The sequence below is a fragment of the Mesoplodon densirostris genome, chromosome 2, assembly GCF_025265405.1.
Source record: "Mesoplodon densirostris isolate mMesDen1 chromosome 2, mMesDen1 primary haplotype, whole genome shotgun sequence".
Taxonomy (NCBI): Eukaryota; Metazoa; Chordata; class Mammalia; order Artiodactyla; family Ziphiidae; genus Mesoplodon; species Mesoplodon densirostris.
In genome coordinates this window covers 107,749,020-107,767,684 of record NC_082662.1, presented here as the reverse complement: position 1 = coordinate 107,767,684, position 18,665 = coordinate 107,749,020, and the positions used below count along the sequence as shown (strand labels likewise).

Genomic DNA, 18,665 nt, shown 5'->3' with positions numbered 1-18,665 from the left:
TCTACTCTTATGTTCACTGGGGTGTATAAAAATTTGATATTAACAATTCCATACATTTTACAGTTTACCTAGTATCTTCCCCACCTTATTTTATTTAATCCACACAAAGTTTCAATGGGGTATGTAGGGAAAGAATTTTTACTCTGGGGACTCAGAGCTGTTAATAACATTTTTAAGTTCACACAGTTAATAAAGGAAAGAACTAGGACTTGAATACAAGTCTCTTAAGTTCAAAATCCATGTTCTAGCCACCATTTCCCCTTCCGGCTCTCTAGAACAGACAGCCATCAGAGTTTGTGTTTCCGATCAGTAGCTTTCTATCCTTTTGTTATGTGTACTATCTCTAGAGAAACTTAAGTTTGTTGGTTGGTTGGCTAGATGTGGGGTTGCTGTAATTTGTGACTTAGGGGTATCAATTTTGCTCATAAAATGTTTTTTCAATTTGAATATTCTGGTATGTGGCCCAAGGTGACCCAGGATGACATCTCCCGGAGAAGATAACTGGCGGGGTGCCAAGAGGCCTCCTGGTGACCTTACCTAGTAAGTGTCAGTGCCAGAATTGGAAGCAGGCCTGTCTGACTCCCAAGCCGAAACCTTTTAAAATTTACTCTAGCCACCACCTCATATAGAGCAAGATGCTCAGGGCAGAAGATCAATGCATTCTTTCTTTATAGGCAAATTACATGGGAAGCCAGATTCTCACAAGGTTGCATGCTGAGCATGGAATCAGAACAAGGAGGGTTCAGGGTCTTAAGAAGCTAATTTCAGCTCAAGTAGCTGAAGGCCAACTTACCCACTAGGCGGGTCACACACTCAAAAACCAAGAGGCTCAAAAGACTGAAACATAGATGAGTTGAGCAGGTCAGGGAGCAGGTATGATAGGGAATAGTGGAGACTGTGGCAATCCGGAGAGTGAACCCTCTTCTAAAGGGAGCAGCTGCTGCTTTATAGCAGCAATGGGCTCATTGTGGGCAGTTTAGCTAAGCCAGGTCTTCCCAATTTTTCGATAAAAGCTAGAATCCTAGATTTTCCTATGTGAAATTAATTGACAACTTTAAAAAATACTGTAACTCAATACGGTGTAGACAAAGCAAAATTTGTATGTGGGCCAGACTTGGCCTATCAGGTGCCAGTCTGCGAGCTTTCACTATAGGAAAATGAAAGATTTTCTTTTACCAAGAAAATCATAAAGCTCAGAGCCATTTATAAAGGCTTCTTTGCCTCTAAAAGATTAAGATCTGCACTCTTTAGATTTTCTTTTTTATCCTCTGGGATCAATCTCTGTTTATAGTCGATCCCCAGATAGAATAGAGTATATTCCATTCCCTTTCCTCTTACTAAATTACACCTACATTTCAGCCATGTCTCCTTGGGAGGATTCTTAGCTCAAATTTTGGTTGGATTGACACGTATATAGCCAGTCCCTTGCATTCTTATTACTGCCATTATTTTTTTGGGAGTTGTCATTATTCTTATATGACACAGCTAATCACTGCCACTGAGTGTGAATTTTACTAATTCAACTCTCAGAGGACAACCCAATTTTCAAATCCTTAAAGGGTCCTTTACTGCTGCCAAATTATAGGGACAAAACAGCTGTTTTCACCTTTTTCAGACATTAAAAATTGTTTTTAAGTACATAAATATACCTTCATTGGCTTACAGACTTTTTTTTAGTGAGTGACTTATTCTTCTAAGAAGATTTGGGGGAGTTGCAGCTTATAGGAGATGAAGGAAGAAATAAGGACACTCTTCTAGATACCAAAATAAGCAAGAGGAATTGATTGGATTTTAATTCAAAATGAAGACTGAACTTTGCTTTTAGATCTCAGTGAAGTTACCATTGACCCTCCTTCCCTTCAGTTGAAGAGACAACTACTCCTGCCTCATGACACACAGCAGCTTCAAGACCAGTTAAACTACCACTGGAAAGCAGAGGAGGAGAAAAAGCTCCCAGAAATGGAAGGCAGCTCCGCCCTTTAGGCATATCATGCCAATCAGAAAGACACTGTAATGCATCAAGCACATTTCCAGCAGAAAAGAACATGTGAATTTAATGGCATTTGGGTGCAGGGGATTCTACCAGCATCTTTCCTTCATAACAGAACTATTAACAAGACACTAATTCAAGATTTACTAATCAGACTTCCCCACTATACATTATGTTGCCTTTAGTGTTGAGACATGACATGTGGTGACACATTACAAGATAAATGACATTTAGCCAGAATCTAAATAGCTAGGAATCTAAAATAACCAGATCTCATCTCCCACCCCATAGTCTTGTAAAATTATAATGATGCCAACCCAAAAAAGCCTGACATTTTGAAAGTTTCTAAAGGTTCTCCAAATCATCATAAACATTTATTTATTCTCTTGTGAAATTTGTGTTCATTGTTTTTATGGTAAGCTGATTCTTCAAAAATTAATAATCTGAAATATGAGACTTCCAAGGCAGCTTTAGCAAGAAAATTTCCCATATTTGCTTCTTGACTATCCCACCAGATTACCAAAGAATTTTGTGGGTTTCCACTTCTTAAACTTGGGTGGTGAACAGCATAGTTAAACAGACATGGGCTTGAATCCTGTGCACTTAACCCTATGATCTTGGACAAGTTCATTAACACTCTGAGCTCAGTTTCCTCAAGAATAACAATACTTACATCACGAGGGTATTTGTGTGGGGACTGAATAAAATAACGTATAATGATAACATACCATAGAGTAAATCTTTAATAAATGGGACTGCTAATGTCTTCAACTCAACCACCTGTTTAGAGGGCAATCAATGGCAATGAGGCATATAAAAATGCATACTGCTCTGAAGGAACCCTCTCTGCTGGAGACAAACTGTAACCACCCAGGAAACCTTGAGAGATCAGTCTAAGACCATTTATAGAAAAGGGCTAAGTGACCACGGTACAACATCAGTTTGGAAATTGAGAGACATTGTAAATGCAAGAGGGAGGAGATATGGGGATGTATGTATATGTATAGCTGATTCACTTTGTTATATAGCAGAAACGAACACACCATTGTAAAGCAATTATCCTCCAATAAAGACGTTAAAACAAACAAACAAACAAAAAAGCACACAAATGGCAGGGCATTCTTACTTCCCCGTTCTCGCCTGGTCCCAATACTGAGGAGCAGAGCTGGGCAGAGGGAAACCAAGACTAAGCTCCCCACCTTCCTGCCCAATGTGCTTTACAACCTGCGAGCTGCAGGCTGAGGCATCACAGCCAGGCTGAGGATGGTGGATGCAATTATCTCCCAGCCCTTTGAAGCTTCAGCCAGGAATATTTGTTGTCACTATCACATGTGATTATGACAGCAACGTCCTCCTGCAGAAGACAGAACTCTTTGTCCACCACCCTCCCTCTGTCACTGCCAGAGAGCAGGAAGTGGGGAGAGGGGCTGGCGCCCCTCTCCTCTTGGTCCAATTTCACACATTGGTTTTTCGGCATTAATAAATTGGTTACATTTGCCCCACATTTGGCAGGCGAGGTTTCTAATAACACTGATCCCTTCAGAGAACATGAATCACTGGCATGCGGGGGGCTCTGGTTACCTTCCCCCACTCTCTGCTGCTAAAGGTCCCACACATTAGCAGGGGTCAGGCGCTCGCCTGGGCCGGGGCAGAGTCTAGGACAAGGGCCATGGCTTCGAGGCACTGTCACGGAGCTCAAAGATTTTCCCTCAGAGGGAGAACAGATAACTTTGAGGCCAGGCAATGTGCAGCTTTCTTCAGCTGTCAATCCTACCTGGTTTGCATATAGATTGAGAAAACGTGTGAGATTTTACCACAAGAATCAGTCCAGAGAATTCGAGGCGGGGAGTGGGGGGTGGGTAGTGGGTGGAGAGGGGATGGGAGAGAAAAAAATGTGGGATGCAGATGTCTGAGAGTTATGTGCTGCCCCAGCACCACTTCCTTTGTGAAGCCGGGAATCTTGAGGGATGGATAGCCTGAAAGAGGACAGTGTACGTTTCTCAGAGGCAGCTTTTCTTCTTGCAGAGCAAGTATAGGTGTTCAAAAGTTCTATGACCAAGGGGAAGTCCTGAGAAGAGGTCCAGAGTTAGGGGGCGGCCACAACTGCAGCCTTGGCAGGACAAATAGAGGGATAAAAGAAGGGGAAAGAAAGAAGCTAAACAGAGCATGGGCAGGCCTGGGAACAAACTAGGGGGAACCGAAGGACAGAACAATGGAAAAAGAGAAAAAGAGAATCGAGAAGAGATGGAGAGGAAAGCAACTCAGTTGAGTCTGATAGATATTTTATGCTAACCTCCAGCTGGGGGAAAGAAGTGTTTTTACATAACAAGTATACATCAAATCCAGTTTCTGCCCTCCAAAGAGCTTACAGATCAGTTCAAAAAATCGGCCACACAACTCATCCTGGAACAGAATATGACAGGATGTAAAACAGACATTAGTGCCATGGAGCATGAGAAAGAAGGGCAGAGGTTATCGTGGGGATGCTTAGTAGACGAGCTGGGTCTTGAGAGTCTTCTAGAAGGCAGGTGAGCTAGGCACAGGTGTGGGGTGGGGATTCCTGGTAGTACAGAGAGAGGAGAGGATGAGAGGGAGGAGGGGAACAGCGGGTAATGAAAAGACAAATAGAAAGGAAAGGAAAATGAAGTCTGCCACCCACAGCTGCCTTAGTTACCACACAAGCCACAACTACCTTAACACTTTTATTCAAAGGAATTAGAATTAGAAACTTCCTATGGGATCCAGTAAACTCAGGCAAGCCACCCCCAGCAGCTCAGCTCCAGGCCTGGAGGGAAGGAAGGGAAGCAGCTCGTGCACCCTGAGCAAAAGCAGGCAACTCTTCTCTCCTGAAGGCACCAGGCTGGCCTCAGACAGAGGTTCCCAGTCAACCCACCTAAGGTCACAGACACATCCCTGTCTCACCTGGTAGATTCCCAAGCGCCCTCTCTCTGTGCCATATCCTTCACTCTGTGGTTTTCACATTCCCAGGAAGGAAGATCTTTTCCTTTTCTGTTTTTCCCAACTTTTTATTTTGAAAAATTAAAAATCTTCACGAAGGTTGAAAGAATACCATACTGAACACAAGGCACACTTGAATTGTTTCACCAGTTATTAAAATTTGATTCCATATTCAGTGGTGTGCTGATAAACCTGGTCTCTGGGGGCAGGGGAGGAAGCCCTAGTTGTAGCATGTGCCAGTTTCTGTGGTGTAAAGAACTCTCACCATGACTGATTTCAAGCTAATTTTAAAACATTAGCTTAGCAAATGGCTTGCAAAACTCCTGAATATTTATCTGCTCTCAGGAGCTGGTAAGAGCCGGTTCCAGTATACCATATTTTTCCTGAACTATTTTAAATAACTTGCAGATATCATGGCACTGAACCAAATAATTTCAGCATGTGTCTCCTAAGAATAAGGACATTCTCAAACATAATCACAACATCATTATCACACTTAAGGGAAAAATTAGCAACATATTTCATAGTATTATCTAATATGCATTTCCTACTAAAATTTTCCAAATTGTTTCCCAAATGTCTTTCTTAGCATTTTTTAAAAAATCAAGAATCCAGTGAAGCCTCCATATTGCGTACGGTGTTTGTTTGTTTGTTTGAATCTAATCCGACTGTTTTTTCAGCTACAGTTTTTTTATGACCTTGACTTTTTTGAAGAGTCCAAACCAACGGTCTATAGAATGTGCCACAGTCTGGGTTTATATGGTTGTTTCTTATGGTTAGATTGAAGTTAAATATTTTTTAGTAAAAATAATCCAAAGGTGGGCTTCATATCAAAAGGCTCGAATAACGTCAGACTGTTCCAATATTGGCGATGCTCAGTTTGATCACTTAAAGTAATAACCACCAAATCTCTCCAAACCAAACCTTTTCCCCTTTGTAATTAATAATCTGTGAGGAAATATACTGATTCTGTGTGAACATCTTGTTACTCAAGAACTTTTTACTCAGTGGTTAGCATCTGCTGATGATACTTGCCTGAATCTATTATTACAGTAGGGGTTGAAATATAATGATTCTCTAATTCTATCACTCTTTCTGCATTTATTAGGTGGAATCCTTTTTTTTTTTTTAAGTTCTTTGTTTTTCAGTATGACTGTGGACTCATGGGCTTTTTTCAAAAAATTCAATGGATTTTAATCCATTACTGTCATTTTCTTTTTGATGTTCAAATTATTCCAAAGTTGGCCAGTGGGAACCCCTTCAAGCAAGATCCTGTGTCCTTTTGACATGACCTCATTAATCTTTAAGTATTTCCTTTCTTTCTGGCACACCAAGATTCCCCAGGCTCACTTGTGTTTGCCCTGCACCAGAATCAGAAGCAGTTAGCTCTTCAAAGAGCCCTGATTTCTTTAGTGGGAAATGATATTTAGAAATCAAGATCTGGGTGCAAGGTGTGCTCATTGCTGCAGTGGTGTTATTGCTTTTAGATCCTTTTGGTTGACATGGTCAGGGGGAAATACATACAGATATATATATGTATGTATCTGTGTGTGTGTAATTTATAAACAAAATATAATTTGTATATACATAATTTACAAATATATATATATACATACATATATACATATACACACATATTGAGTTCCCTAACCCCCAGTATCTCAGAATGTGATCTTATTTGGAGATAGGGTCTTTACAGAGGTAATGAAGCTAAAATGAAGTCATTAAGGTGGGCTCTAATGCAGTATGACTGGTGCCCTTATGAAAAGGTGAAACTTGGATACAAAGGCACATACAGAGGGAACATGCTGTGAACACATAGGGAGAAGACGGTCATCTACAGGCCCAGGAGAGAGACCTGGAACAGATCCTTCTCTCATAGCCCCCAGAAGGCACCAAGCCTGCGACACCTTGATTTTAGACACGGCTGCCAGATTTTCTGTTGTTCAAGTCACCCAGTTTGTGGTACACTGTTATGGCAGCCCAAGCAAACCAATATACTACCATAAACATTACCACAAATTTAGCAGCTTAAAACAACACATATTTGTTCTCTAACACTTCTGTCAAAGGCTGGTTATGAATCTCACCAGGGTAAAATCAAGGTATCAGCAGGGCTGCATTGCTTTCTGGAGTCTCTATGGAAGAATCTGTTTTCTTGCTCATTCAGGCTGTCAGCAGTATTCAGTTCCTTGTGGCTGTAGGATTAAGGTCCCCATTTCCTTACTGGCTGTCAGCTGAGGGCTGTTCCCAGCTTCTGGAGGCCTACTGCATGCCTTTGCCCATGACCCCTTTACTCCAATTTCAAGACCAGCAGTGGCAGGTTGAGTCCTTCTCATAACTCGACTCTCTCCTGCCTCTCCTTCCCTTACCTGCTCTTCTGCCTCCCTCTTTTACGTTTAAGGGCCCATGCAATTTCACTGAGCCCACTCAAGATAATCTGGAATAATCTCCCTAAATTAAGAATTAATCTTAATTCTATCTGCAAAGTTTCTTTTGCCATGCAAACACAGGTTCCAGATGTGGACAACTTGGGAAGGGGGGCGTTATTTTGCCTACTACATGATGACATCAATACATTTAGTTATTTGCTTTGTCCAACAATATGCATAGAATAGTTTTAGGATTCCAATAGCATTATAATTATTAACAAATAACCAACTAAGTAAAATTAAAATTTCTTTGAAGTCCTTTTTATCCCTACACTGAGAAACTGCACACAGAGCACTATGTTCAGAATTTTACTTGAATCCTTTTCTCTGTGTGGTTAGATTGTCAATTTGATAAACAACTTGATGCATTTGTTTCTGTTTGCATCAAAATTTAAGGTTTATTTTATTTTTTATCTTTCACACAATTTTATTTTGTGAATAAGTAAAACATTTATACCACTTAGAAGCCAAAACTATTCGAAAAGATATACCTAGAGAAGGCTCATTTGCATCCCTAATCCAACTCCTAAATTCCAAGGACTGGTGTGCTGGGAGCCGGCTTCTCTGATGGCTGTCACTGCTGCTATGTAAGTCAAATCTTTGACATATTGATAGCAAATATCCAAGTACAAATCCATCATCATTTTCATCAATTACAACCACTTATTGCAGATCAATTACTGAGAACAAAAAAGAACAGAGCAGTCCCTGTCCCAAGGTATGAGAGTCTACTTGAATAGACCTGGAATGCTACATAACAGGTGAGGGAGGCTCAGTACCTGATGAAAGGTTTAACTAAATGGGGGGGGGGGTAGGGCCTCAGGATGATCCCCCATTGATTAGAGTTCTGGAGAAAGGCTTCATGGAGTAAGTAAGACTTGATTCAGAGCACTTTAAGAAAGGAAAATGGCATGAGCAAAGGCGAAGAGGTATATTCCAGACTGGGGAACAATTAGCCAACCAGCTTGGAGGAGTGGAACAAACACTTGAGCTGGAACTTGGTAAAAGGCATCCAGGTTCAAATGCTGCCATGTGACCATAGGCAAGTCATCAATCAACCTTTACATTTCTCAGTTTCCTCAACTAAAAATGGAAATAAGGCTAAGTAGTAAGCCATTTTCAGAATAATTTGATAGTAACAGAGTTTCTTTATGGATATACTGGGGGTGGGGAGCATGGAGCTGGAGAATCAGGTCTGAAGCAGATAACGAAGGACCTTCATTACCAGGCTAAGAAGTTTTAATTCTATATTATAGGAGCCAGTGGGAGGATTTTCTTTTCATAAGTAATAAATGAATTTATTGTTTTTAAACAATATAAACTGTGGTTAATAATATGATACATATTTATTTCTGCAAATTATTGGGTTGGCTAAAAAATTCATTCAGGTTTTTCTGTAAGATCTTATGGAAAAACCCGAATGAGCTTTTTGTCCAACCCAATACTTTTTAAAAAAATTAAGCCATATGTACTAATGATCTTTCCATGCTAATACTTTTTCTCCTTAACCAATGCATAAGTATTTCACAGGATAAATTAATAGAACCTATTTAGCAATTTCCCTACTGAATACATAAGTTGTTTTTTGTTTGCTTTTTAAAGATTTTTTTTGATGTGGACCATTTTTAAAGTCTTTATTGAATTTGTTACAATATCGTTTCTGTTCTATGTTTTGGTTTTTTGACTCCGAGGCATATGGGATCTTAGCTCCCTGACCAGGGATCGAACCTGCACCCCCTGCATTGGAAGGCGAAGTCTTAACCACTGGACCACCAGGGAAGTCCCCATAGGTTGTTTTTAATTTTACAACATTACAAATAAGGTAGTAATGTATATCATTGTACAGTAACCCTTGTGCCTTTGTTCACACAAAGGTACCTCCTTAGGAAGGGTATTTCTTGTAGTGGCTCTAAAATCTCAACATGCATCAGAATCACCTCTCCAGGTGATTTGTTGAACCACAGATCCTGGATGTCACTCCCATAGTTTCTGATTTAGTAGCTTAGGGGTTGCACCTGAAAATTTGCTCAGGTGATGCTGCTGTTGTTGGCCTAGCTCAAACTTTGAGAACTGTCTTTCTATATGATTGATTCCTAAAATTAGAGTTGTTGGGTAAAAGCATATGCAAATTTTTCACTTTGATGAATCCTGCACATTATCTTCCACAAAAATTGTATCAGTTTACTTCCCCACCTACAGTGCATGAGCATGCCCGTTCCCACACCCCTGGAAACACAGGCTATTATAACTCTTTTACTTTTTTTGCTAATTGAATGGTAAAAAAAATGGAATCTTGTGAGATAAGATTGATGTTGTTTAAGGGTACAAACTTACAGTGAGTAGCAAATAAGCCATAGTGATCAAATGCAAGTATAATGAATATAGACAACAATATTGTACTATAATTATGTAATGATAAATATAGCTACAAAGGCAATCATACTACAATACATAAATGTATCAAAGTATCATGTTTTAAATTTACACAATGTTATGTCAAATATATTCAATTTTTAAAAATGGAATAGCATCTCATCATTGTTCTCTTTTACAGTATCCTGAATAGACAATACTGTACTATAATTATGTAATGTGATAAATATAACTACAAAGGCAATCATATTTCAATATGTAAATGTATCAAAGTAACATGTTGTACACCTTAAATTTACACAATGTTATGTCAAATATATTCAATTTAAAAAAATGGAATAGAATCTCATTATTGTTCTCTTTTACACTATCCTGAATACCTTTTCATTATTTTTTACTGTAACTTCTAGTTTTTTATCTTATTATAAGAATAATGTTTATTGCAAAAAATTTAAGAGCTCTGAATAAGCAAAAAGAAAATAAAGTCATCCATGATTCCACCACACATAGATCACCCATAGTAACACTGGGTGTATTTTGTAACTTTTTTTTTCACTTAATAACATACTGTGATCATTTTTTCCATATCATGTCATTAACTGTTCTTCTCCAACATCAGCCTAAATGGATGCATCATACCAATGGAATGTTTCTGAATGGGAACTGACATTTACAAAATGACTCTGGGAAGACTGATCTAGGAGCAAGATTTAGAATGGGAAAAGCCTGGAGGCAAGGAGAAGTTAGGAAATTATTGAAATAATACAGGAGAGTGGTGACAGTGCAATTAGATGACAAGGAATGAATACAGGAAACATTAGGAAGAAAGGGTCAACAATCTTGTGAGCATCCATGGTGGAGTGTGAGGAACAATTCAAAGCTAAATCCAGCGGGAGTACCTTGGTTTCAGAATCATAAACTTGTGAGATGCCTTGAAAGGGACAGAGATCATCTTTCCTATCTTTGATCCATTAATTTAACTCAGTGTAAAGGTTTAGGGGATGGAAGTTAACTTTATAGAGGACGAACTTCATTTAGGAGTGCTGCAGTCTTGAAATCCCAGAGCCCAGTCTTCACGCCTCATTTCAATGTAAAGAATAATTATTTGAGAGACTATGGTGAGGTGGAAAGACCACATTCTTGAGCATTAAAAAGAGGGCATAGGGCTTCCCTGGTGGCGCAGTGGTTGAGAGTCTGCCTCCCGATGTAGGGGACACGGGTTCGTCCCTGGTCCGGGAGGATCCCACATGCCGCGGAGCAGCTGGGCCCGTGAGCCATGGCCACTGAGCCTGCGTGTCCAGAGCCTGTGCTCTGCAATGGGAGAGGCCACAGCAGTGAGAGGCCCGCGTACCGCAAAAAAAAAAAAAAAAAAAAAAAAAAGGGGGCATTGTGCATCGCTGCTTTGTCACTTATTGTGACCTTCAGCAAGCCTCTTTAACCTCCTTGAATTTTTTTGTCTATAAAATGAGAATGATAATATTTACTTCATTGAGTTGTTGTCAGAATTAAAAGAGAGGATATATGTGAAATGCTGGTCCACAGGCAGCAAATGTTTAAGAAGTGGTGGTTTCTTTCATCACTGTAAGAATAGCAATAATGTAAAGTAACAACCTCCCTATAAATCACCCCACAACTTGGCTCCTCCCTGAAGGAGTGTTCGTGGACAACCTAGGCAAGTCTGTTTGACAATGAAATGAAACTCATCAATGAAATGAAGTTAACTCTGAAACAGTCCCTTTCGTGAGTAGCCGTCTGCAGTGGCATGCAGAGTGGGCTGCGGCTTACCTCTTGAGCTGAAGCTCTGGGGATGTGCTGTGGGGTGGCTGGAGATATTCCGCGTGTGCTGGATTCCTCCAGAGGTTGCCTGAGAACACTGCAGAGAGGTGCACAACAGAAGCAATGAGGAGTTTAAATCAATACTGACAGACTTGGTCCTTTTTCTTCTCTCCTTCCCCTTCTACCAGCTCACAAGGATCTCAGGCTCAATATTTAGCTCTAGCCTCAGGGTACGGGTGCTGATTGTAATAAGTCTGCAGGCAAATCAATCTCTCTCAGTTGTGATCTCCCTTCCTTAAAGTGGGGATGTTACTTCCTAGAGTAAGTCTGAGAAGCAAATGGGGTATTGCATTTGAAAGTGCTTAGCAGGGTATCCAAGAGGAGTGGACACTTACTGTTGAGTTTCTTCTGGGAACCTCTCTAAGGCTACCTCTCTATAGGCCAGCAATGAAGTAAACCATGCCAGAAAATGTAGCTGTTTCAGCTGCTTGGCAACCACCTAGTGTATGATTAACAGAGAAAGCCATCACCCTCCCCGCTCCCCAACCGCTCCCCCCGCCCCCAGCAACTCTCTGACATAGCAAGAAACACGAAATATCCACCCTCCTAACTTAACTCTTGTCCCTGGAGGTTGAGGAAAAGAAAACTTAAACTCAGTCACCAACACCCCATTTGCCTTAGGTGACATGAAACGCAGTTCTGCATGTCAGTCAACAAATGCTTCACCAGAGAACGTGGTGCTCTGCCAGAGAAAGTGAACCAACATTGATGCATCCATTATCTACTCCTATAGGTCAAGCCCTCTTATATGAGCTGTATAATCTTATTTACACAAGCCCATGGGCATTATTATCCTAATTTATCAGATGAGGAAACAAAGACTCAGGAAGATTGAGATGCACAGCATAATAGGTGGTAGCCACCTCCCCCTTTTCCACATTTCTTTTAATTTAGTTTCCCAACATATGTTCCTATCATCTTGGTTACTTTACAGACCAACAGTCGTCCAGCCCACGTGAAAGAAGAAGCAATAAAGACCACATTTCCATCTTTGGATCTGTCCAGTTTCATCCAATCCTAAACTAGTCACAAGTTAAATTCAGCACATGCAGTGTTAAACTCTACTATCTACTACAGTATTAAACTCTGTAGCTTTACTATGGACTATGAAGCCTACATTGATGAGACAGTGAACAGGAGAGAATTATATTTTTTAAGTTAAAACCTGACTTGTTTACTCACTTGCTAAAAACAAATTTTCATACAGGACAAACCAGTTCCTGAATTTTTTTTTTTAAGACCATTATGTTTTCAAGATGAAATGAATGGAAATGTGCTGTTTCCTGCTGCCCTGTCTCCCTGCTCCCTTTCTCTTTCTCACTGTGTGTGCGTCTATCACAGGTTTCTTCTGTCCAGAGATGCTCACAGCTGTTTCCCTTCCTCTCTCTTGAGCTCTCTAGGGCAGCTTTCATTCTTCTACCTCAGCACGCCTGGGGCCACGTGGAAACTCCCCCACGGTATGATTGCTTCCACACTTTTCTAGGCTTTAAAGAGTATCAGCTGAGAACAGCTTATTGATCCCAAGTGGGGAATCCTCCCTGGCAGAGCAATTTGCAGTCGATGAAGGAATGTCGAGGCATCCTTCTCTTCTTCTGGCCCCCACCTCCGCACCCCACCTGCAGACTGACACCCTCCAGCCCACAGCTCATCCTTGCTAGTGCCTCCTTTTCTAAGTATTTCTGTGGAAGCTGACTTTTCTTTCTCAAACACTGATCAATTTTTTTCTTATTGAAGTATAGTTGATTTAAAAGATTGTTAATTTTAGACATACAGCAAAGTGACTCATTTATTTTTTTCATATTATATTCCATTATAGGTTATTACAAGATATTGAATATAATTCCGTGTGCTATACATAGTAAATCCCTGTTGCTTATCTATTTTATGTATAGTAGTTTGTCTCTATTAATCCTATACTCCCAATTTGTCCCTCCCTCTCTCCCTCCCTCCCTCTCCCCTTTGGTAACCATAGGTTTATTTTCTATGTCTGTGAGTCTGCTTCTGTCTTGTATAGAGATTCGTTTGTACTATTTTTAGATTCTACATATAAGTGATATCATATAGTATTGCAATATTTATCTTTCTCTCTGACACTTCACTAAGTATAATATTCTCTAGGCCCATCCGTGTTGCTGCAAATGGCAGTATTTCATTCTTTTTTACAAATGAGTAATATTCCATACACACACACACACACACACACACATCTTCTTAAGCCAATCGTCTGTTGATGGGTATTTAGGTTGTTTCCATGTCTTGGCTATTGTAAATAGCAGACACTGATCATTTGAACCACTTGATCATTCCAGTTTTAAATTAGACCTCTATCTAGTTTAGAAGTTTTATTTTGAAACCCAAATATGGAGAAGAATCAGTTGCTCCCCAAGTGCTTAAGTCCCAGGAGACATGGATTATATGCTCAGGTAGCATCATACCTTCTGCTACCCACCAACAGAAAACCGGTGGCGGGGCTAAGGCAGAGCAGCAGATGCTGTTGAACATGTTATTCTCGGTTAACAGGGACTTGCTGTGGTCTTGTCAGTGCTCAGCACTGAGGGAAGGAATGAGGAAGGTAGCAAGCAGTGTTGGAGTGCTCACTTTGCTCCAGGCACTATGATAGTCGTGGTCAAATATGGGATTTTATTAATCCTGTCCATAACCTCTCTAGAAGATTCAGCCTCACGCTCCTAGAAAATGAAGACTTTCCAAGGACCTTTCTCCTATCATCACTATTTTATCAGTGAAAAAACTGAGCTCAGAGAAGTTAAATGGTTTGCACAAGCCCACGCAGCAAACAGGTGGCAGCAACACAGGCAACCCAGTCCTCTGCCTCCAGGTTCAATGCTCTTTCCGTTTCTCCACCACTGGCAAGGGTTCCATTGACTCAAAATTCACACTGGAAATAAAGTCAGTGTGTTGGATTTTCCATTTTGGTACTGCGATGTCTGCCATTATTTTATTTGGTCAACATTCCAAAGGTGATGCTCCTTTTCAGCCCAGGTACTGACTATGAATGCAGCTGCCTGGTTTGCAGCCTCAATATTCAAACCCTCTGGATCCCCTTAGCCCACTTTCACAATGATAGGCTTTCCCTTCACAAAATAGAACTTTCATTAAGCAGCAGAACTACAGATTTACTTATATTAGCATAAGTTCACATTTTAAAAGGCTAATAAAATTTGGAGCAAGATTAAAAAAAAATAAGAGTTAAAAACAAAGATGAGTTAACCTCTTAAACCTAAGCCTTTCCCTCTTTCCATACTCTGCTTCAAAAAGGAATGGTTAACTGTTCTTTTCAGCTACAGTATTAAGGTCATAAATTATTCTTCTTCCTGACACTCAAAGTCTGCTGCAGGATTTTTCCTCTAAGGAAATATGTCACTGCTAGTCAACAAGAAAGACTGTTCTTTGCTTTTCAGTGTGTGCCCTTTCTACTTATATAAAAGGCTTTTTGTTATTATTAAAAGTGGAACCGAAAATCCTAACCTATAACAGAATTAAATTTTACAATACATTGAAATAAATCATCATACAGATTTTAGAGGCATTATATAATTCATTCACAGGTATTCAGACCATCTAAAATAGCCTCACTCCCATGAACGTTTTATCAATACCTCTGTTCCAGTATCTTTTCATCTCTCTTTGGTGAGTAATTTCTAAAGCATTGTTTATTCACTCTTCCAGAACAATGGTCCCAGAACCAAACGGCAGACCAAAGAATACAGTGAAATCAATACAGTGTAGTAGGTGGTGCTCAGGGTGAAAACATCTAGAGAAGTGATAAAAGATACACCAATTAGCCAGTCATTCTGCAAGAATTTACTGTGTGCTTGTTTGATCGAGGCTATTTGATTGCAGGACCAGCTAGTTTAAATAAAGAAGGAGATAGTTGTAAGGATATCAAGATGTCAAGTGAATTGGAGCTGGAAACTGGAAGGCCACTGGGGGCTAAGACAGCCCTTCGCCCACCTTGCTCTCTGTGGGACAGCACAGTGAGGCACAACAAGCATGATAGCATAGATAAGACTTTCAAGTCCAAGGTCTGCCACTTCCTAATTAATCTGGACAAATTAACTCTCAATGTTGATTTCCTAATCTGTAGAATGGGGATAATAACTACCTCAAAGTGTTACAGTGAAGATTAAACGAGACGATGTTTGCCAAGTGTTTGGCACAGGACAGTGCTCAGAAAATGCTAGTTTCCTTTTGCCCTCGTTTGTGTGAGGCTGTATACCAAGTTTAGAAGCATCACATCTAAAAACGGTTTTCATGGCACGTGGAAAGCAAACCATTAGCGTTTACACTGCTGAAAAACCAAGAATTCTCTACAACACAGAGAGAAGATATTAAACAAACGGACGCTTTCCCAGCATCTCCCTTTTTCTGGCACCAAATAACAATATTATTAATTAACATTTACACAGTGCTTAACAGTATAGAAACCATTTTTTCTCTAATGTCTCCTTCTGTTCTCATAATGACCTTGTAAGGCTGATATACTTATTAGCCTCCTCTTACAGCTGAGGTTAAATAAGCTGGTCAAGGTCACATGGCTTATAATCGACACATTGGGATTCAAGCCTGGCCCTTCAACTCTAAAATCTGTTATGCTTTTCAATGTAGTCGCCAGAATCTAACTAAGTTCAGTACTGACTATTTCAGGAACTGATTGCCCAATTTATTATCTGATTCCCCAGCCCCTTCCCACCACTGCACAAGGTAAAGTCCAAACAATGTACTACAGCTATTAAAACAGCCTCGTAGAGAGCACTAACCAAGCACACTGTACTCTCCTGTGCCTCTGTGGATTTGCTCACCTTTTCCTGTCCTAAAAGTGTCCCTTCTAGTCCAGTGATGTCCCATAAAACTTTCAAGGTCCAGTTCAACTGCTGCTCCCTCTAGAAAGCCTTCCTCTTAGCCCCACACCAGGCAGAATTATTCCTTCCCTCCTCTGGCTTCCCTAGAGTGTGTTCACACAGCTTCAAACTAGAGTAACTACAGATGGTGACAGGAACAAAAGTTTTTTCACCTTTGCATCCTCAGAATCTATCACAGCACCTGGCACATAGTAGATACTCAATAAATGTTTATTGAATTGAATTTGTTGAACGTTCCAAAAATTGTGTCACCACAACAGAATTGGTTCTGGAAGAACATATTTTGGTCATTACGATTATTTGCATATACTCTGCCTACCCCAGAGCACTGTAAATGAGGTCAGAGTCCTTTTCTTATTCATCACTGTACCCCTGACAGCACTCACCATGTTTTGTTCTTAATAAACACACAATAACATTCAAGAAATGGGAATTCTTTAATACAATATAAAGATATGCAATAATTACATGATGAGAATTGTGGAGTATAATAATTAAATTTCATGTCTTCTGGTCAAAGGGCGTATGTACTTAGAAGCCTTACCCTGTAGAGTGCCCAAGTAAGAAACACCTGGGCACACAATTCCAATTGTGGAATGCAAAGCCCAGCGCAGGGAGCTTGGCAGCTCTGCAGCTCACCATCCCGAATCCCCCACTATGCCAGGAAAGAAGCAATGCTCTGACCAGGCACTAGTTTCAAATAATTTCTCCAAGATGGCGCAAGGTACCTAAGAACAAGTGGTAACAATAATTAAAAGCAAAACCAAACAAAGTATGTGTGAGCTGGGCCCTGCTATTATATTACACAGTGATCATCCTACTGGTAATTTATAAGAGGCAGGGAAAGCAGTGGTTAAAGCAGGAACTGCCTCTGCTCCAGTTTCCTCACCTAAAAAAGGAGAATAATGCTTGTAACTACTTCATCAGGTTGACGTGAAAATTAAATGAGTTAATATACTGAAAGAGCTTAAAACAGTGTCTGCCACATAGAGTAAGAGTTTGCTTTTCATTATTCTTTTTTTTTTAATTTATTTTTTTTTATTTTACAAATTTAATCAGTTATACATATACATATGTTCCCATATCCCCTCCCTTTTGCGTCTCCCTCCCACCCTCCCTATCCGACCCCTCCAGGCGGTCACAAAGAACCGAGCTGATCTCCCTGTGCTATGCGGCTGCTTCCCACTAGCTATCTACCTTATGTTTGGTAGTGTATATATGTCCATGCCGCTCTTTCACTTTGTCACAGCTTACCCTTCCCCCTCCCCATATCCTCAAGTCCATGCTCTAGTAGGTCTGTGTCTTTATTCCTGTCTTACTCCTATGTTCTTGATGACATTTTTTTTCTTAAATTCCATATATATGTGTCAGCATACAGTATTTGTCTTTCTCTTTCTGACTTACTTCACTCTGTATGACAGACTCTAGGTCCATCCACCTCATTACAAATAGCTCAATTTCGTTTCTTTTTATGGCTGAGTAATATTCCATTGTATATATGTGCCACATCTTCTTTACCCATTCATCCGATGATGGACACTTAGGTTGTTTCCATCTCCGGGCTATTGTAAATAGGGCTGCTATGAACATTTTGGTACATGTCTCTTTTTGAATTATGGTTTTCTCAGGGTATATGCCCAGTAGTGGGATTGCTGGGTCATATGGTAGTTCTATTTGTAGTTTTTTAAGGAACCTCCATACCGTTCTCCATAGTGGCTGTACCAATTCACATTCCCACCAGCAGTGCAAGAGTGTTCCCTTTTTTCCACACCCTCTCCAGCATTTATTGTTTCTAGATTTTTTGATGATGGCCATTCAGACTGGTGTGAGATGATATCTCATTGTAGTTTTGATTTGCATTTCTCTAATGAGTAAAGATGTTGAGCATCCTTTCATGTGTTTGTTGGCTGTCTGTATATCTTCTGTGGAGAAATGTCTATTTAGGTCTTCTGCCCATTTTTGGATTGGGTTGTTTGTTTTTTTGCTATTGAGCTGCATGAGCTGCTTATAAATTTTGGAGATTAATCCTTTGTCAGTTGCTTCATTTGCAAATATTTTCTCCCATTCTGAGGGTTGTCTTTTGGTCTTGTTTATGGTTTCCTTTGCTGTGCAAAAGCTTTTAAGTTTCATTAGGTCCCATGTGTTTATTTTTGTCTTTATTTCCATTTCTGTAGGAGGTGGGTCAAAAAGGATCTT

General features: G+C 40.1%; 1 protein-coding gene across 1 annotated transcript in view; it reads right to left on the bottom strand.

Moving 5' to 3' along the window:
- Positions 1 to 18,665, bottom strand: part of HAO2 (hydroxyacid oxidase 2) — a 222,316-nt gene that overhangs the window by 131,788 nt on the left and 71,863 nt on the right. Inside the window, exon 3 of the mRNA XM_060086833.1 lies at positions 11,539 to 11,626. Coding sequence (XP_059942816.1) covers positions 11,539 to 11,626 — 88 coding nt within the window. The remainder of the gene's footprint in view (positions 1 to 11,538; positions 11,627 to 18,665) is intronic.